This window comes from Budorcas taxicolor, chromosome 13 (genome assembly GCF_023091745.1).
Source record: "Budorcas taxicolor isolate Tak-1 chromosome 13, Takin1.1, whole genome shotgun sequence".
Classification (NCBI taxonomy): domain Eukaryota; kingdom Metazoa; phylum Chordata; class Mammalia; order Artiodactyla; family Bovidae; genus Budorcas; species Budorcas taxicolor.
The window spans coordinates 77,122,259-77,136,413 of NC_068922.1; the positions used below are offsets into that span (position 1 = coordinate 77,122,259).

Genomic DNA, 14,155 nt, shown 5'->3' on the forward strand with positions numbered 1-14,155 from the left:
GCTGAGGTCCTGGGTTCGATACCTGGTCAGGGAATTAAGAGCTCACAACATGGCCAAAAATAAAATTAAACTTAAAAAAAATGAATTCATAAAAATGGAAGTAAGTTTAAAACACTTGAGACTAATAGATGCTCAGGATACTTTCATATGTTTATGAAAGTATGTTAAGCAAGACAGACAGACAGATGTAAAGTTGTGGAGACTTACAGTCACTGCACAGTGGGCATAACATAGAGGACTCCCTCGTCACTGTCACTTCAAGAGCTTTGACAACCACCCGATATTCTGTCCCTTTCACTAGTCAGCGTGCTTCCCACTGCTCATGTAAGCTTATCTGGAGAGCCTTGCTCCTGATTCAGAATAGCTTCGGTTCTGGGAAGAGATGCTGTCATTATTTCCCGTGGCCCAAATAATTTTTGTTGAATTATATAAGTAATATGTGTTCCTTTGTAGTGAAAATTAAAGGTAAAGGTGAAAAAAATAGAATTATTCATAAACTTACCAGAAGTAATAGTTGTGTGGTAGATCATTATATAATTAACTAAGCTTTAATTACTTGACATTTGCTTACCAGAACCATGTTTTTAAAATCTGATAATATTGTGACTGATTTGAGAGTAACAGTTAAATAACTGTGACTTTTTATTTCTTTCAATAGTAAATGAATTTCCTGTTCTTAAAGCTGATGGCATCAAATACATTATGATTTTTAGAAATCAAGTAAGTAGCTTTTCATTTATATGTTACATGCCACTTACTCTCTTAAGAGCTTTATTCTATAACAGCTTCTCTTCCCTTCTACTGTGCAGTCATATTTGATATCCACATCTAACAAAATTAACAATATCTCCTTAAGAACTTAGGATACTAGGCCGTGATTAATTTTTCTCCGTTTCTCAAAAATACTGTTTATACATTGCTTACGGTTGTTATGTCTCATGTCCCTTAGTTTACAACAGAGGGGTCCTTCTTCCCCTTTCCTATGCAACACCCCCCCTTTTTTTTTGAGAAACCTGTCATTTACCTTGTAGAGTTTCTCATTCTACCTTTGGCTGATTGCATCATCAGTGGTATAATTTACCTCTTGTTTCTCTGTTCCCTGTATTTCTAATGTGAGGTTAAGAGTGATGATCACATTTTTTGAGATATAGGTAATCTCAATATAGAATTCACCATTTTTAAATGTATACTTGTGTGGTTTTTAATATGTTTATTCTTTTGCACAACCAACATTACTGTCTCATAGATTAATTACCAATTTGAATGGGGAAAACGGGATACATGTTTGTGTGTCCCCTCCCCACCTTTTAAGTAACAAAGACTACAAAATCTATTTAGAAAACCTTAGGAGCAATTTGCCCCTGCTCAGTGTTATCCAACTTTCTTATCTTAAATTCCAGCCAAGCCATTAGGAGCCTAAAGGCAAATCACACAAAATTGCTGATCTTCTTTGTTTTCTTTGTTCTCTAAGTGTTAGTCGCTCAGTCATGCCCACCTCTTTGCGACCCCATGGACTGCAGCTCACCAGGTTCCTCTGTCCATGAGATTTTCCAGGCAATGATACTGGAGTGGGTTGCCATTTCCTTCCCCATGTTTTTCCCCTTTATAAGTTCAGAGTGGTGAGTTTGGTGCCTCACCAGCCTCCAGAAGACAAGTGGAATTTATTTGTTGGCTCTCTGGTGTCATCTTTGCCCAGTAGGGCCCCCATTATGTAGGGTTTCGTTTCTTCTTCTTCTTCTTTTTTTTTAATTGGAGGATAATTGCTTTATAGTATTGTGTTGGTTTCTGCTGTACATCAACATAAATCACCCATAGGTATACATATGTCCCTTCCTGTGTCTTCTTGACACAAATTTAGTAACTTTTTAGCAGCTTCTTTTCTTTCATATATGACAATATTTCAGGTTCATCTTGTATATTTCCTGTTCCAGACCTGAGTTTGCTGCCCTTAAAGGTGGGAAATGTTATTTAGAGACCATAATCTAGATGCTGGGGAAACTGATTCTAGGCTTTTTCATGAAGAGAGCTGGGAAATAAGTAAAACCGATATTATCACCAAAGGAATACTGCAGAGTGCCATTTGATTTCTTTGTGTATCTTATATCCTTAGCATATTATCCTATTGGATGGATAGTCAAGAAATAACTGTTTAAAACAACTTGGAATTATTCTGCATTTTTGCCACTAACTTGATAAATAATTAGCTTCCTACTTTGTGGGGTTTTCTTTTTTGGCGGAAGGCCTGAGAAAGGTACTGTCCATGCCTCCAGAGTCAGGCGAGGTACATTCAGAAAGGTCTAGCTTTCCTCCCTGTTCCTTCTCTCTTCCTGAAGGTAACCGTTTTTCACTGAATTTTGGTTTATGTTTCCATTACTTAATTTTGAAAATATAACCTAAAATTGTCCTATATCTGTTTCTATATTTCCCGCTCTCCTACGCAGAAGAGAGTATGCTGAACACCATTTTTCTCCATTTTTTCTTTTTTGGCTGCACCACATGGCTTGTGGGATCTTAGATATTCTCAACTTTTAGAAGTTTTTAGTGAAGAGTAGTATGCTTATGTTTATGCCTCCCCGCTCCACTTTGTTTTTTAAAGAAGAGAAAGTGAGGCACAAAGAGCTTGAGTGGTTTTTCTAAGAAACTTCCTAGTGGGAAGTACAGTTCCTAAGAGCAGGTAAATCAGGCTGCTGCTCCATGAGTTTTTTCACCCTAAGGTCATAGTTTCATGCTCAGAGCTAGAGAGTTGGTTGGAAAAGTGAATGTGAGTTGAACCATTGCTTGGAGGAAGAAGTTTTGATTTCTCACCCGTATCATATCATCGAATCTCCATTATAATAGTTGCTGGAAATTAGAATCAGATTCTAACTAATCTCTAAAATTAGGTTCTAACTTTTTAGAGCCAGCAAAGCACTCTCTTCCAGTTGGCTTTTACTCAGAGATGGTCAATGAGTTATGGCGTATGTGTTGTTGTGTTTTTCAGGTACCAAAAGAGCATCTGCTAGTCTCTATTCCCCTCTTAATCAGTCATCTTCAGGCTGAAAGCATTGTTGTTCATACTTACGCAGCACATGCTCTTGAGAGACTGTTTACTATGAGAGGGCCTAACAGCGCCACTCTGTAAGTATTTGATGTGTATATTTTTTCATCTTGGGCTGCAGACCATCGGTACTGGTTAGAGATAGCTCAGTGTAGTCGTAATTTCATTAGAAGTTAGAGAAGTAAACGTGAATATGTCATTTATACTGTGTCTCATTCGGAAAGGATTTGAGACTGCATGCCAGAGTAGCTATGTTAATGACAGTGAAGGTAAGTGGAGGAGATTGGAGCAAAGGAAAAGAACTGGGTGTGAGGCTAATTAAGAGAGGTTTGTCCTAGGATCCTGTATAATAAACAAAGTCAGGAATTTTATGTGGAATCCTCTAGCAGCCAAGGCAAAGAGAGAAATGTGGTAAGTTAAAATGTCCATAATGTCTATGAGATGAAAAGTAAAATGGTTATTCAGAAGGCATCTCAGAAGTAGGCCTTGGTTAAGGGAATACTGGGTAGTAGCCCTTTGACCTGGCTGTTCTTGTCATCTTACTTAGTGCTGAGACAAGAGACAGCTGAGTGAAAGTAATTCTCTGGGGTTCAAGGTAGTGGCTCTTGAGGCCTATTCCAAGGATAAAAAGAAGGGGGGGTTGGATGGTCTCCATGCCTTTCAGGCCTTTCTTCAACAGTGTTATTTCTTGAAAACTGAGATGGAAAGCATTCTGGGTTCTTTTCTTCAAGGACTTGAAGTCCAGATACACTCAGTGGCTAGTTAAGGGTTAAAAGGTTATCCTTTGAGGTGAGTTAAGACAGTACTGTCTTCAGGCTCAGAATTTATGCAGAAAAGAGTTCTGAACTTCCTCCGCCTCCTGGAAAGCTAGATGATTGAGGGTCCAAGTTCCGTTCTCAACAGGGACTAGTTGACAGGTGTAAACTAGTTATGACCAATTGTGTTTGGTCTCAGACATGCCTTCTGAGGAACTTAACGTGATCATATGTAAAAGAAATCTTTTCCTAAGCTGTCTGTGGTGGGAGATGGCTCGCTTTATGCCAAGAAGTGTGATTTAGTAGTTGCCAAGGGTATTCCAGAGTGACACTCAAGAGTTGGTGGTGACTGAAAGCTCTTTTTTCATCTATAGCTTTACAGCTGCAGAAATCGCACCGTTTGTTGAGATTCTGCTAACAAACCTTTTCAAAGCTCTCACACTTCCTGGCTCTTCAGAAAATGAATATATTATGAAAGGTAGGCCATTTCCCTGGTATACAGACTCTTAAGTATCTCATTTCATAGACTGCAGGGGTGGTCAACACTGAGTTGTAGTTCAGGTTATATTGAGAATTTGATAGGTTTAGATATTTTTAAATGAGAAATACTATTAACAGTGTTTGAAGAGAAAGTTTTACCCTAACTTGATACGGAACTCCTCTTATTAAAGAAAAGGTATCAAGCTCCTTTTTTCTTTTCCTTGACTGACGTTCTCGAGGGCAGAGATGAGCTGGGACCACATTTATTGACAGCATGCTCTGCTAGGTCTGGGTGTGAAACCTGGGTGTGTCTTATGGACCCCACACAGATCTGCCTTCATAGACACCACTGCCGAGGAAGTAGGAGCTAGCTGTAGGCATCAGTTCTGGGACATTCCAAGGGTCCAGCACAGTTTATATGACACAGAGGAAATGCTTTGGAGAAGGAAATGGCAACTCATTCCAGGATTCTTGGCCCAGGGAATCCCGTGGACAGAGGAGCCTGGTGGGCTGCTGTCCCTAGGGTTGCACAGAGTTAGACAGGACTGAAGCAATTGAGCAGCAGCAGCAGCAGGAAATGCTTGTCAAAGAAACTGTTCCCAGTGCCTCTGGCTTGGCCGGTCAGAACCCTTAGGTGGATGCGTGGGTGGGTGTGCATGTGTTTCTGTTTGTAAGTGTGTATCTAGGTGTATTTGTGTTTTCAGCACTGTATTTCTCCCTACAGTGATTTGTAACTACTGTTGTTCAATGGCCATTTTTTGAGGCAGCCGACTGGTCCGTGGTCTTCATTGCTGTGTTGCTAGGGTGTGCAGGAGCGTGTATGTAGCATGTACCAGCTTCCCAGTAAAGACTGTTGCATGAGTGAACGCAGGGATTCTGTGGCAGCCCAGTGGAGGGACGCTGACCCATCCTGTAACCTCGGCTTTCTAGCAAGTGGTGTCTAAGCTGAGCTGCAGGATAGGGAGTGCTTAGCTACTTGGAGGGTGAGCCTTTGGCATCACAGCAAAGTTTAGGAGGAAAGAGGAGAACTTTCTGTTCTGTGCACCTGGCATATCGTAGATGCTCTGCTTAGTAAATGTCTATTCCATTTGTGTAGAAACAGCCATTATATAGTTTTAGCCTAATAATGTATTTATCTCCGCTGCCCAGTGTGTTTTGGGTGTCTGTTAATGAACAGTTAATTTCACAACATGGGCCCTCTATTGCTTGATGTGTATTTCTGGATTTTTCTCAGACTCCTAGTCTCTTGTGGGAAGATGGGCAGGTGGCCTTATGTTTCAGCTTGTGGTGGGCTGTGATATTTCCAGTAGACTCTAGGCAAAACTCCATGCCCCTGGTTGCTGATGGAGGAAACTCCCTTCCCCTGCTGCTCTCTGTGTCCATCTCCTGCTTCACTCCCCTCTGCTTTACCTGCCTCTTTAGTCACTTCATTATTTCTTACTGTTCCTTAAGCCTTCTGGAAATAACATGAATACATAAATTGTGTTGCCTGATTTTAAAAGGAAGGGAAATTTTAGATTATTTTTAAATGTGGAGAGCTATCTGAGGGTTGTTTCGGAGTCTTAATATTTTATTTTATGACTCAGAAGACTTTTTTCTCCCCCTAACAAGTGTTATTCTGAGGTTTAACTAAACTGTTTGTTTCTGCTCTTCTTGTATTTTACAGCTATCATGAGAAGTTTTTCCCTCCTGCAGGAAGCCATAATCCCCTACATCCCTACTCTCATCACTCAGCTCACACAGAAGCTGTTAGCTGTTAGTAAGGTAACAGAGCCAGTTTTGAAAGTGCGGTTGCTTTTTAACCTAAATGCTTCAAACTGTTTGAGCCTCAGAACTCCTTGGCAATCAGTCGGACAGGGAAAGATCTATGAATTCTTTCTGACCGGCAGTTAATATATGATTCTGAAAGTGTGGGGTGTGACATAGATTGGAGACATTGCAGCAGTCACCTTTAAGTGTAAGCTCAGAAACTTCAAAACATTTTATTCTCACTTTAAAAAGTAACGTGTTCATTGAAGAGAATTGAGAAAGTACAAACAATCTGAAATAATTTTAGATGGAAGAAGTAGGCTTTGCCCCATAGGGACACAAAAGAGGCTGTTCAGATTACTGTCCTTTCGTGTCTCTTCTCTCTGACTCATTTCCCCAAAAATAAAGTTCACTCCTTTGATGAAAAATTTTACAGATATTTTGATCCATATTTAAATATTAATACCAAGTTTTAGAAAAGAAAAATTGGTTTAAAGCCAATAAAATTCATGTGTTATTGTTAATTATTCTATTAAAAGGAGATGAAGTCCTAGGAAGTATTAGGGAGACTTTGAGAATAGTGATCATTTTTCCACTGAATCCCGGGTAAGCCTCTAGGGCCTACTTGGGTTTTGGGGAGCTGAAAGAAAAGAGGAGTAAGGTCTCTCCACTTTGACCTGGCCCTGTTACGCTCATCTTCAGCTCATCAACTTTATATGGTGCCCTTCAAAGGATTGTGGTTGAAAGAGAAAATTGAAAGACGCTGGTCTGAGGGATTGCTACTGCAGGTGTAGACATAGTGAGGCCTGCAGAAGTTGAGATTGGCCTGAGGCCCCACACGTCCGTCTCCTCTATCACTGTTACAGTGACGGCTCTGGGGAGCACTCGGGCGTGAAAAAGCTCCTTATAAACACTGGGAGCTGAGGTTCATGCAGTCACCTTCCGGTGCCTTTGAAGTATTTTTCATAAGTAGACATTTGCCCATTAAAAATAAAGTCCAAACCAGCATTAGTATTACTATTTCATTTTCTGAATTTTCAAGTCACTATAAAATTTGAACATCTAGGCTTTTTCGTATAATTGGTGTTTTTTTTCTTAATAGTGTTTTCAGTAAGGTTAAATGTGTTTTAGGTAGTGAATTAGATTATTAGACATAAGCTTTTTCTTTTTCTTTTTTAAATTTCAGAACCCAAGCAAACCTCACTTTAATCACTATATGTTTGAGGCAATATGTTTATCCATAAGAATAACTTGCAAATCTAACCCTGCTGCTGTTGTAAATTTTGAGGAGGCTTTGTTTCTGGTGTTTACTGAAATTTTACAAAATGATGTACAAGGTAAGTAAAGAAAGTTATTTTCTTTCTGGTTGATTAAAAATTGTTCAAGTGATTATAAAATGCAATTTGCCCTAAGAGATATGTATCTTTTGTGTCAGAGCCATTAATTCTGAAGCTGAAAGCTCTGTTTGTACTTCTGTCAACAGAATTTATTCCGTATGTCTTTCAAGTGATGTCTTTGCTTCTGGAAACACACAAAAATGACATCCCGTCATCCTACATGGCCTTATTTCCTCATCTCCTTCAGCCAGTGCTTTGGGAAAGAACAGGAAATATTCCTGCTCTAGTGAGGCTTCTCCAGGCATTCTTAGAACGAGGTTCAAATACAATAGCAAGTGCTGCAGCTGACAAAATTGTGAGTCAGATTTATTTTGATATAACTAATTTTTAAGATAACTGAGAAACTAGAGATGGCAGATTCTTTTTAATTTTCTAAAAATATATTAAAATGAACTTACTATAAAGGGAATTGATTAGTAGAAAATGTTAACTTACATTTTATTGGAACTGGGTATCCTTTAGTTATTTACCTCTGCTAGAAACTTAACATTGCGGGCTTATTATTCGGGATCCCCCCCCCCCCCCCCCCCGCCCATACTTCAGAAGACAAACGGAGAAAATGCTATTTAGATAATTACAGTATGCACTCTTTTCCAAAATAGATCACCTGTTTTACTTTCAGAATAATTAATCCTTGCCTCTTTAATTATTATTTAATCTAATTTGTTGTAGCCTGGGTTACTAGGTGTCTTCCAGAAGCTGATTGCATCCAAAGCCAATGACCATCAAGGTTTTTATCTTCTAAATAGTATAATAGAGCACATGCCCCCGTGAGTATGAATACAGCTTCATTGTACATTTAATTGAGGATTCTGTTCGGGACTCAGAAAAATGCTGGATTTATTTTGTTGCTTTTTTCTTCAATTCTTTAGTGAGTCAGTTGACCAATACAGAAAGCAAATCTTCATTCTTCTATTCCAAAGACTTCAGAATTCCAAAACAACAAAGTTTATCAAGAGTAAGTAAAGTCATTTGAGTTTTCCTACAGAAATTTTTTAATCATTTATAAATGTTATATATAAAATATTTTAAGATGCTTCTGTTCTCTAAACTAAGTCGTTTTCAATATACTATGCTCCAAAGGTTAGTTTGTAAGTTTAAACATCAAAATATTTTTAATAGAAAAATCATAAAGAAATATAAATCAGAGAGAGACCATATGTAAACCTTTTGTCCCTGGTGGCTCAGATGGTGAAGAATCCACCTGCAAATGCAGGAGGTGTGGGTTCAACCCTGGATAAGGAAGATCCCCTGAAGAAGGAAATGGCAATCCACAGCAGTATTCTTGCCGGGGAAATCCATGGACAGAGGAGCCTGGTGGGCTACAGTCCATGGGGTCGCACAGAGTCAGACATGCCTGAGCAACTAATGCGAAGTTGTATTAAAAGGCCAGGAATGATGCCAAACTGTTTGGCAGACTTTGACTGGATTGCTTATTTAATGCAGTCCTCTGTATTGATACTCTATCTCCTTTCAACAGGTTTCTTAGTCTTCATTAATTTGTACTGTATAAAATACGGGGCGCTAGCACTGCAGGAAATATTTGATGGTATACAACCAAAGTAAGTCTGCTTTTATTATTTATCATCCTGTTTTTAAAAACGAAGCATCTGACCTCTCAGTCTCTGTTTCATAGATGACTGTATAGTTCTTGATGCAGTGATAGTATCTTTGTGGTTTCCAAAATATTCTTGCAGGGGGTGCCGGTGGGCTGTAAAGAAGAAAATACCTGCAAACATTTTTCTAATTCCTAAAGGCCCCTGCCCCTACCCGCCGTGTTCTTTACAGCCAGGGCTCTACGTTGCGTCAGATGTCTGGCATGTCTCCAGGGCCTTCCTCTGTTAAGGCCAACAGTGGTTTTTCAAGTGCGAATAGTTTGGATCAGTGAAATTTTGCTCTTGACTTAGTATATATGCATTAAGAATACAGTTAAGCAGCATTACCCATTTACTAGGAAAGGAAGGCAGTAAAGTAATGATAGAAAATAACTTCTTAGAGAAAAACCTTACAGATATCTGTAGTAAATCAAAAATAATTCCTCATTGATTGAAATGTGAAAAATGAATTAACCTAAGAAGTACCAGAAAATATGTTTTCTAGCTATAGGAAGTCATGAAGAAAGGAGCAGTTTGACTCGGTGCTCATGGCGCCTAAATTAGCATGGTCTTTCCACAGAGCAAAAAATACTTGTCCAGAGATCAGAATGTCCACATGCCTTGATATTTACCATTTCCACTTCAAAGAATTTAATAAGATAAATTCTTAATAACAGAAGTATAAACTTAAGAATTGTATACCATGCAGAATTACAGAAAACTTTAATTCCAGGATGTTTGCAACAACATTCACTAGCCAAATCATTTATTTAAAAGACAGCCTTTAACATTCACATACTTAGAGGTATGTAAGCATAGAAAGTTGGAAAGTTTATAATCCAAAAATGTTAAAACTGGTTTTTGCTGGATAGTGAGGTGATCATGATTCTCTTTTCTTATCTGTGCTCTGTTAGTTTTTTAAAGATCTCTTGAGTAATTAAAAAAACATGCAAGACCAAAAAATGGCCCTAGAGAATCCCCTTGAGCTTACGGTGCAGTGTTCACAAAGGATGGTGGCAGTTGGTCAGAGTAGCAGTTTGATTTTTTTAGGTCTCTTCCTTTCTGTTGACCAAAATTAGCACCCTTTTTTTGTATTTTATTATATTCCTAAGCAGTCACTGAGTGTAAATAAGTTAGACTACTGTAATTAAATATTGAGTGAATTTATTTTGCTTTGAATAACAGAATGTTTGGAATGGTTTTGGAAAAAATCATTATTCCTGAAATTCAGAAAGTATCTGGAAATGTAGAGAAAAAGATATGTGCTGTTGGGATAACCAAATTACTAACAGAATGTCCCCCAATGATGGACACAGAGTACACCAAACTGTGGTAAGTACTCCATTCTGAAGTTTGGGGAAATTACAGTTCCTTCCCCTATGATGACAAAATTAACCAAGCTTATTCTCTTGGGGGCCAAGAGAATTGGGTTTTGACCTCAGCTACCTCTGTAGCTACCATCAAATCCAAGACATGACTTGTGGATTCTTCTGGGCCTAGAAAGATTTTGTTTCCTGATTATTTTTATTTCTTTTGGCCATGCTTAGCAGCATGTAAGATCCTAGTTCCCCCAACCAGCGATCAAAATTGTGCCCCCTGCGGTGGAAGCACAGAGTTTTAACCACTGGACCACCAGGGAAGTTTCGGGGGGAATTCATGGACCCCTTAGAGAGACTGCTGAGAGTCCCTGGTCCAGGTGACCTCTAAGGCTTTCACACACTCACTCCATTAAATTGGCTTAAGTCTTTAAAAGGAGAAACTGATGAGGCAGAAGATCTTACATGCGTGCTTGATGTCTGGCTCCATGACGACCTAGCTTTTCTTGACCTCTTGCCTCACCCTTACGGTTTCAGTCAGGCAGCCTCTTCCATCAAATGATCTGACAACTTGAAGCTTATTTCTTCTAACTTAAAACCATTGAATCTCAATTTGACTTCACACACATGGCCTTCTAACTAGCCTGGGTCACACAGCCAGCACTGAGAGTTCTGGGCAAAGCACATCGGCATGCTGTGGCCCAAAGAATTGAAGAACGCTTTCCAGTTAGACAAAATCCCTGGTGTCCATCTTAATCGCAAGGATCCCTTCCTCCTCCTGAGACCACGAGTCTATAGTTTTATGTCTCTGAAGACATTGCTCCTTTATTAATAACTTAAATCTTCCAAGAGGTTGTTACTTAAATCTTGTCATCTTCCAATCCAGGACTCCTTTATTACAGTCTCTGATTGGCCTATTCGAGTTACCCGAGGATGATACCATCCCTGATGAAGAACATTTTATTGATATAGAAGATACCCCAGGATACCAGACTGCCTTCTCACAGTTGGCATTTGCTGGGAAAAAGGAGCACGACCCTGTCGGTCAGATGGTGAACAACCCCAAAATCCACCTGGCACAGTCGCTGCACAAGCTGTCCACTGCCTGTCCAGGAAGGGTGCGTGTCTTTGTCACCTTGGAGAACTCTAACCTTCTCTGAATCGCTCTGCTCGGTTCACAGGCCCCCGTGGGGTGGCGCTGAGGGCAGCCGCTCAGGCACCTGTCTTCCTTCCAGCACAGTCAGCCGCAGGCACTTGCAGTCAGGTCTCTAAGTGATAGGCTCTGTGTTTCCTTTATGATGATGTGCAAATGACTTCGGAGTAAAGACAAAGTGGAGGATAAATCCCTTGACTAGAAATGTATTTATTTCCCAGAATGAAATAACCCTTCCATTTTTAAAATGGAGGTATTAATGTTTTTAAGTGCAACCTATTCAGAAATGACAGACCGTAGAGTAAATTTAATAATGGCTTTATATTGCATTAGCCAGAAACAGTCTTACCAATTTTGTCGGAAAATCTATATTTTTGATTGTTTTATTGTGGAAAATTTAGAACATAACTTAGAAACTAATAAATACTCATTTATTACAGACCTTCACTAAGTAATTTGAGAGCAAGCCTTAGGCATCATGTATTTCACCATGAGTACTTCGTTAGGCATCAGTAACCAACGGACTTGGTTTAAGCAACCATAACACCACTATCACACTGAACAGTAAAACAGTGATTCCTGTGGGTCCACATTTCAGATCTGTCATCTGTTTCCCATCTGTAGGTGCCCTCCATGGTGAGCACCAGCCTCAATGCGGAAGCGCTCCAGTATCTCCAGGGATACCTTCAGGCGGCTAGTGTGACGCTGCTTTGAACTGCCTTTTTTGAACCGGCTTAGTCCAGGATGGTTTCTGAGGACATCGTGTAGACATCTGAGCACAGCTGCACTAAAACAGAACGTGTTCTTTTTGAACTTGTCTATTAAATGTTGTTTTAAGCTGAACCTTGAGCAAATTAGTTTGTGTGATCATATAAGTGAGTGACTTTCAGTTTGCAGCTACAAAGACAAGTATTACTACTAGCTTAGCGTATGACATTGATCCGAGCATTTGCACTGTTTTGACGGACATTGACTGTGGAGACATTTCCTCTGTTACTAAGTCCTTTTGTTTCGAGGCTGTTGCCATTTGTATTTCCCCTGTCCTGTGTTTTTGTCCGTTTCCTTAAGCTTTTACTGGAAATGTGAATAAGCAAAGAAATCACTTGTGTAACTTGCCAAGAAATGCACATTTCATAGTTTTAAATCTGTAATGAGCAATAAAAAGCCCTAAAATATGTATCTAAGAACATCTTAAGGACAGGTTTTTGGTGCTGATATTTTTATAATGAATTTTCTTTAAGTTTTCCCTCTCCTGGACTCCATAAAATCCTAATTTCTAAACAATTCAAATTCAGATTACCTAGTCTTTTTTTAATAAGGGAAAGGGAACCATCACGGCAGGTTTGCGGCTTGTGTGTGAGAACTCTCAGTTAGCCCAGTTCCTGGGTGGCAACGTGAACTGTAGGAAATGGTTTCCTCTGAGTTGGGAAGACATGCCCGGCCTGGCTTCACAGGCTGTTGGGGCTGTGCTAGGTGCTGCGGCTGTTTGCTGCTGTTCCAGTGGCTTCTCTGCAGATCAGAGGCTCCTTGGAACTTTTTGAACCCTGGCATCCATCTTGGCAAAGGCTGCCAGCCCAGCTCTTCCCAGGGTTCTGTGGCCTCTGTCTTTAGAGAATAAAGAATCAGACTATCGACGTGAGGAGGCAGTTTTTACAAAGGATGTGGGGACTGTCTGTTTAGTGCAGTGAGACCAGAATCTGATTCTGTACAGATTATGTGGGTTTTTTTCCCACCTGACTTGAATGCTTTATTTTCTTCACGTTGGTTTTGTTCTGTTGCTTGAGAGGTTTCCAGTTTAACCTAGTGTACTTGTACCTACCAACCTAATGATTATTTTTGATTTGAATAGTAATGGAAGCATTAAATCATATTTACTCTGGCTTAAGTCGTCACTGGCAGATGAATATTGAGATAGCTCTGAGATCTTTTTTAAACTATGAACATGACCTAATACAGGTGAAACGTCTGGAATGGCAGAGTTGGTGCTGCTTTGGCGCTTGGCGGAGCTCCTTCTTCAGTTAAAACGAATGAGAAACCATTTACTTTGTAACTGCACCTCTTAAAATAGTTTCTGAACAGGAAGGCTGGTTACTTGCATTCTTTTACTCTAGCATAATTCATGAATATGTTGTTAAATTTTTTTTTTTAATGTTTAAAATTGAGATTTCCTACTGCGTCCAAGACAGTTTTTATATCTATCTTATAGAGTTAAAAGACGGGAGGGGAGTTCCTGTGGTGTGTTTTCGAGATGTCTTAGTGGCCGTTCCTTGGTGGGGCCAGCTCTCTGTGTGAAGGGCTGGGTTCATACTTTGGGGCCTAGGCAGGGCCCTCTCTCAGGACGGTTCTAGACACAGGGGCCATTGCCGCTGCAGAGTTCTTCGTCAGTCTCTTGCTGGACCCACTGATTCTCCCTGCTGCTTGACTGTATCTTTCTCTTTTATAAATGTTTTCCTTGTAGCAAATACAGGAAAATATTTTAACAATTAAAAATCATTCACATTCTTACCTTCAAGCATTTTTATTCTCTTTCTAAGCAAAGTTTAGATCATTCTGTAAAGAAAATTTTATATGCTTTTTAGAAAAACCTTCTACCATTTAAAACATTTACTTGGCAAATGTAATTTTCAGTGGTTATATAGTTTCATCGTGTGGATATATCAATACCAAGTTATA

The 14,155-nt window shown here is 39.5% G+C and overlaps 1 protein-coding gene across 1 annotated transcript in view; it reads left to right on the top strand.

Annotated features, from left to right (window-relative positions):
* Nucleotides 1-12,325, top strand: part of CSE1L (chromosome segregation 1 like) — a 35,770-nt gene extending 23,445 nt beyond the window's left edge. The window contains exons 14-25 of the mRNA XM_052650491.1: nucleotides 659-720; nucleotides 2,981-3,117; nucleotides 4,167-4,270; nucleotides 5,939-6,036; nucleotides 7,208-7,358; nucleotides 7,505-7,713; nucleotides 8,091-8,188; nucleotides 8,291-8,376; nucleotides 8,899-8,980; nucleotides 10,199-10,345; nucleotides 11,216-11,447; nucleotides 12,107-12,325. Of these exons, the coding sequence (XP_052506451.1) occupies nucleotides 659-720; nucleotides 2,981-3,117; nucleotides 4,167-4,270; nucleotides 5,939-6,036; nucleotides 7,208-7,358; nucleotides 7,505-7,713; nucleotides 8,091-8,188; nucleotides 8,291-8,376; nucleotides 8,899-8,980; nucleotides 10,199-10,345; nucleotides 11,216-11,447; nucleotides 12,107-12,196 (1,496 nt within the window). The 3' untranslated portion in view covers nucleotides 12,197-12,325. The remainder of the gene's footprint in view (nucleotides 1-658; nucleotides 721-2,980; nucleotides 3,118-4,166; nucleotides 4,271-5,938; nucleotides 6,037-7,207; nucleotides 7,359-7,504; nucleotides 7,714-8,090; nucleotides 8,189-8,290; nucleotides 8,377-8,898; nucleotides 8,981-10,198; nucleotides 10,346-11,215; nucleotides 11,448-12,106) is intronic.
* Nucleotides 12,326-14,155: the final 1,830 nt, after the last annotated feature.